At 35.1% G+C, this 6,110-nt stretch overlaps 1 protein-coding gene across 2 annotated transcripts; it reads left to right on the forward strand.

Moving 5' to 3' along the window:
* Nucleotides 1-107: 107 nt before the first annotated feature.
* LOC131792955 (peroxynitrite isomerase THAP4) lies at nucleotides 108-5,597 on the forward strand. Of its 2 annotated transcripts, none has more exons than XM_066169208.1 (5): nucleotides 108-405; nucleotides 771-915; nucleotides 1,913-2,022; nucleotides 2,749-2,852; nucleotides 3,699-5,597. In XM_066169208.1, exons 2-5 carry the CDS (start codon nucleotides 860-862, stop codon nucleotides 3,816-3,818), a joined length of 390 nt encoding a protein of 129 aa, XP_066025305.1. In that variant the 5' UTR covers nucleotides 108-405; nucleotides 771-859; the 3' UTR covers nucleotides 3,819-5,597. The 2 variants fall into 2 exon arrangements, with proteins under 2 accessions (XP_066025305.1, XP_058966357.2); XM_059110374.2 differs by having other exon boundaries at nucleotides 767-915; nucleotides 3,699-5,595.
* Nucleotides 5,598-6,110: the final 513 nt, after the last annotated feature.

Raw genomic sequence — 6,110 nt, forward strand, 5'->3', positions numbered from 1 at the left:
TGTCTATGCGGCTTTCAAAGAGAGATCATTTCTCAGAGGGGTAAGGTCAGTCAGTTTTTGCTCTTCTTAGAGCTGTTGTTTGTTTTTTTTTTTTTGAAGAACTGAAATGGACGGTGTTTGACGATGCGATTGGCTTTGTCTCTGTGTCTGGAATAAAAAGAGAAACATATTTATTTATCATATTTCGATTGAATCCAAGAAGAGATAGAGGCAACAACTAAGAAGAATTTCTAAAACAGCTTACTCGCACCAGTGGGGAAATAAAGGCATTCGCGCGCTGACGAAAGGTGATGAGGGATGCTACATAAGGTTTGCAAAAGCTTCCTACGCACTTGTGTTGGTCGTACTTTCCCTGTCTTCAAATTATTGTCCGGAAGAACGATGAGTTCAGATAATATAGAAAAGGTGAGTTTCACATTTGCAGATGTCGTTTGCTTCGTATTTTCGTGTCAAACTGAGTTGCTGCAAATTAGGAAATCGTGGAAACTCAATTTTTTGGCTGAAAGACAGGTAGCTGCGATTGTTTATGTCTTTCCATAAAAGAAATTTCTAAACCGTTTCTTAGCGATCAATTATTTATTTTCATAATGTGGATAACCCATACTTATTTTTTTTATCAGTGTTTTCTTGCAATTGTTATCAATAAACTCGGTAAAAAGATGAAAACAAAATGTTGGTCAGACGAAATATGCATGTTTGGTTTAGAGGCCAGTACCTGTAATGGGCGACATTCATTAGTTTGACTAATGTGGCGAAATTTTTCTAGCCAGCCCTGCACGGTGCATTGAGCAAGGTTTCTTGGCTTATTGGAAAGTGGGAAGGTGAAGGCTGTGGTGTTTATCCAACAATTTCTCCTTTCATGTATGGTGAAGAGATCATCTTTGATCACGTGGGACAGCCGATGCTCTCTTACAGGTAAGAAAATTATGGCCAACAATTTTTAAAATACGCATTTTGCAGCGAAACTGCTTTAGAACAACAGATCTAGCATATGTACAGTGTGTACTGTACATTTCATTAGATGCGCATGCTTTAATTTTGGAAAAATGAGTTTCTGCTTTTCAAATGCATCACCCATTGTGAGAGGAGGCTTAAGTTCTCTGGAGTCTTACAAGACCGGATGTATAGAGAATCTAATTTGCATTCACCATTATTTTCAATTGCATGTGGTGGAATTTAAATGTTGTGGCAGTAGTGACACCATTTGTGCAATTCATCTGGTCTCATACCCTCTCTATTTACCTGCAGCCTCTCATGACAGGTTTCATCCACCTATCCTTCCCTATTTTCTCTCCATCACTGTTGAGAGTGTGCACTGGTTGCCCACATTCTCAATGAAGAAGAGCAAGTGAGACAAGGTGGAATAAAGCACCATCTCATGTTAATTTCCGTTATTTCCAATTTGAAAATTCCAGTTTTACTTTTTTTTTGTTAATAACTCATGTTACTGACAGAATTAAACTGAAATTAATTGTCTAGCCCTATCATTATTTTTAAATTTTTTTTTCCAATTTTTCTTGGCTCTAATGACATATTTCATTTGTGGCGTGTTAACCAATGTCATGCATTAAGGGACACTATTGTTTACCTTTGACAGAAGCACAGGAATGTTTGCAGGTCATACCCTATAGAGATAGGGACTTTTCCTGCAGACCCATTTAACAACCTCTAAATCTAGGGAATCACTTGTTCTCATGGCAATTGATCATAAAAATCATGCTACAATCTTTCAATACAATGTCCACAATAATAAAACTAAGTAAGTTCTGGAGAATAATGCCTCAGACTCCTGATGAACAATTACATTTTACTTACAAATCATTTGGAGTATTTCGTTATTTTGAAAAAAAATTAAGCAAATTTAATAGTAAATCAAGATTCACTCTGTGCCTTTTTCCATACACTCTTTAAGCTCCAGAACGTGGCATCTGGAAAAGGGAGCTCCAATGCACCATGAGGTTGGATTTCTTAAAGTCAAACCGGAAACATCATCACTTGCTTTCATTATAGCACAGAATACAGGTAGACATGTCACATTAAGCTTGTATAGTGCTCAACAATCCCATCAAGTAGTAAAAGGGCCATGTTTGATTTGTAAAACTGGTTACAGCCACAATGAACAAGCCTGTGAGGGTGAAGGGGGAAAATGAGGTAGAAGATGAAAGTTAACCCAACCCATTGCCATCCACTGTTCTAACTGCCTTATCATTGATACAAAACCCAATTCTCATAACTAACATCAAAGTAGATTTTTGCCAACACTCAATTTAACCTCTAAGAGTGACTAGCATCCACTGTCTCCTTTCAGAATCTCCCCTAAATCAAACATTTAGGTCATGAGAATGAAGAAAATGATCATCAGCATAAGAAACCTCTTGATTGTTAAAAAGTAATCCATGTCAGTACCACTGGAAATGTAGTGGGCTGCTGAGTATATAAGGATATGTAATGTAAGGTGTAAAGGGTTTAAACCACAAAGACAAGATGTGGTTAAAGATACTGTGAGTAAGACTGTGTATGCTGCAGGGTAATTTAGTATTATCAACTGAGTTGGTAACATAAATTGGCCATTAGCCCTATGCCATTCGCTCTGACAAAGGGCTAACGATCAAAATGTTAGTTTGGAAACTTGTAATGGTGGCCAATTTACATTATCAATTCAGTTGATAATATGTAGCACCACGGTTTCTTTAGAATTCTATCCCCTTTATTCATTTGTCTATGCTGCAACTAATTTTTCATTCACAGGTCTTGCTGAAGTTGAGGAGGGTGAAGTTAAGGGACATGAGATTCATCTTGTCTCTCACTCAGTTGGAAGAGCGAGTTTTGGTGCTGACCCAAAAGTCCAAAAGGTAAATCAAGTTAAAAGGTCTAAAACTTATTGTTGGTGATAACTTAAGGGCTAATTTTTTTTCTCAGCTAAAAACTGTTTTGTTATTTTTCAATAACACATGTAGTGAGTTAAAACAATACCATAATTTCACGTTTGTTGCTTTAAAAAGTGCATTTCATCAAGCTTAAATTAATCCTCACAAAACAGTTTGGTTTAGAAATTTGCAAACAGAATTAATTTTGATCTGCTGTTTAAAAAAAGGGGTCAGTGAATTTATTTTTGAGTCAGTACAGACATTTACAGGTAAAATTATGGTTTTTTCCAAGAGGCTGAACTATTGTAATCATGACAAGTGATCAACTGGTTGATTAACAATAACTAGCATTTGGTTAAAACCACTTTCAATGAGGAAACAAGAAAGTATGGAAGTATGGACCTGTTAAAAAATGAACATAAAAATATAACCAACACCTCCATCTACTTCAAACATGCACCATTATAGTTACAGTAATTGCCGAATGATTTGTTTTATGGTCTGAAAGATTTTAGAATTCAGGGCCTGGCTGTTTTTAGTGGGGTTAAGATAACTCAGGGTCAGTGTGAAATCCAATTTCAGATCTGAAAGCTTTAAAAAATAATTCAGTAAACTCTTTTTTCTTTTATTGTCTACAATTTGATGTTTGGATGCACTAAAAGGAATTTAAAAAATCATCTCACAAGAGCTTTTGAACAAAGGAGTAAAGAAACCTAGAATAAAATTTAACCTTGGGTTAGTGCTAATCTGCCTTTGAACAGCTGGGCTCCGAATGATTGTCATTGTCATGTCAAATTAAATTAACTATATTTAATTATTTTAATGTTTCAGGTGGAGAGGATCTTCAGACTAAAGGATCCAGATACGCTGGAAATGGAGTGTTTCATGGAAACAAGCAACACAAAACACCAAAAACATCTGCACATCACTTATAAGAAGGTCATGAACTAATAACTCAAGAAATAAAGTCTTAGACTTATAAACTAGCTTATAAACTACCAGAGCTACCAACGATAAATGCAAATTTAAATTTAATTTAAATTTTTTGAAAATTTATCTTTAGGTATCTCATAGGGTAGTTAATGCCAATTAAATGTGATTAAGGGATGGGATTGACTTTTAAGTGATGTTGTAAACATGAGGCAAATTAGGAGACATTTTTTACCATGAATCTATAAATGCAAAAAATAGTTAAAAAATTTATCTTTAGGTATCTCATAGGGTAGTTAATGCTAGTTAAATGTGATTAAGCAATGAGATTGACTTTTAATTGATTTAGTAAACATGAAGCAAATTAGGAGACGTTTTTTTACCATGAATCTATAAAAACCTGCACTGCCCAACTTACTAGGACCGTCTCAAGCACTTTTTTCAATCTTGATGTGCCATGATTCACACCTTTTGTGTTTTGTTTATACAAATTTACTGTTGATACTCTGTTACACAGATGTACTTTTAATTTATTCATTATTTAGTAATTGAATGAGTGCAGCATGCACTATTGTTGACCCTTTAACTCCTATGAATGACCAAGACAGAATTTCTCCTTACAATATCAATACAATATCAAGCAGACAAGTAATGAGATTAAAGGAAAATATGAATTAGGGGATTATTAATTTATCCAATATCAAATTCTCCAAACTAACATCACAAGAACTATATGACAGACAGTAAGGAGAGAGATCGTGGAGTGAGATCGTGGGAGTTGAAGGGTAAATTATTTCCTTTTGTACTCCTGCAGCTCTAAACAGTTCAGCCTGTAGATTTGCTTGGTACCTATCTTGTTTAGCCTTACTATATCCTTGTTGAATCAAACACTAAGTTCATGAGAGTTAAGGAAATGATTGCCAGTTTATCCTTTAACTCCTAAGATCTGATTGTTAATTCTCCCCTATAGCTGTTACCCATTTCTTTGTAAATTAGTTATGAGAACTTGGTGCTAGGTCAAGATAGCAGCTTCTACCTAATAAGTTTGAATATTCTCATTACCTGTCTGCTGAAAAATGTATGGATATTATAGGTAGAAGTTTCATGTTAACCACTTCTGGGGGTGAAAGGTTTAATAAATCTCTTGACTGTTAAACAAATTCTTATTGGCATCATGAGAAATGTATGAGGAACAGTGTTGACTCTTCTGCATACTGATGTTATGGTGTTAAGCATAAGGGTTAACCACACAAACAATGTAAAACCAACAGTTTGAACTTTTCAGTTAACAGGCATTGTCGCCACACAAATATCCCTGTTCAACAATTTTCACATGTCCTTTGTACCAGGCAATGATAAGCAGGATCAGCAAAGGCTGCAATCTACATTTTCATTGCTGCCCTCAGATTGGTTTCTATTGTGTATGTGAACTAGGTTTTTGTGAGTGCATTGAAATCACAAGCCCAAAGCAAGGCTAGTGATATTTTAAAGTTTTAAGTACTTATCTGTTACGTTTTATAAATGTAGAAATCACTGAACCAAGTATGTTGGAGATAGTTCAGAAAGTGTTTTAATCTTTAATTAGAGGTTTTTGCAACAAATTACCTTACAATGATGTCATAATATGAAGTCAGAGAACTGCAACTTTGCAGGTATTGTATGAGTTGTCAAATAAATAACTGGTTGTAAAAGAAAAATGGCATTTTCATTGGCTATCTTTTTATGTAGATGGTGCAGAAAAGGAAAAGTTTAAAAATAACTACTGGTAGTCACAGTACATGCATACAATTTTTCACACACACTGATACAAACTGTTCAAAGGTTGAGCAATAAAATACTTCTAGTCAAGCCACACATCATTGTCAAAATAGTTTTTTTTGGTTGATTTTTCCATACTAGCCTAATTTTTATACCATAAAATCATAATAAAATCCACAAAGCTTAACAGTTAAAGTGGCAATGCAAAAATATATATAATTTTTCTGGGGAAATAGTGTGGAAAGTGAAAGGAAAATTTTTGCAGGGTTATGTGCTTCCGAGACCTAGTCTCCTTTAGAGATGTTGAGAATTATCACAGTCATTCCTCTTCACATGGGCAGGAATGATTGTGTGACAAACCCCAAAAGAACAAAAGAACTTCTGTGTTGGATGCTAGGGAGACTACTGTCATTAACATTCAGGACTCTGAATCAAGAAGACTCTGAATCACCAAGCCAAGTGGCCTATCTAGCTTGAGCTCAGTCTCCATAGCATGAGGAAGTGATGACAGTAGCATAAGTATTACAGTTCATTACACAATGCAGTACATTTGTT

The sequence above is a fragment of the Pocillopora verrucosa genome, chromosome 6 (assembly GCF_036669915.1).
Source record: "Pocillopora verrucosa isolate sample1 chromosome 6, ASM3666991v2, whole genome shotgun sequence".
NCBI classification, from domain to species: domain Eukaryota; kingdom Metazoa; phylum Cnidaria; class Anthozoa; order Scleractinia; family Pocilloporidae; genus Pocillopora; species Pocillopora verrucosa.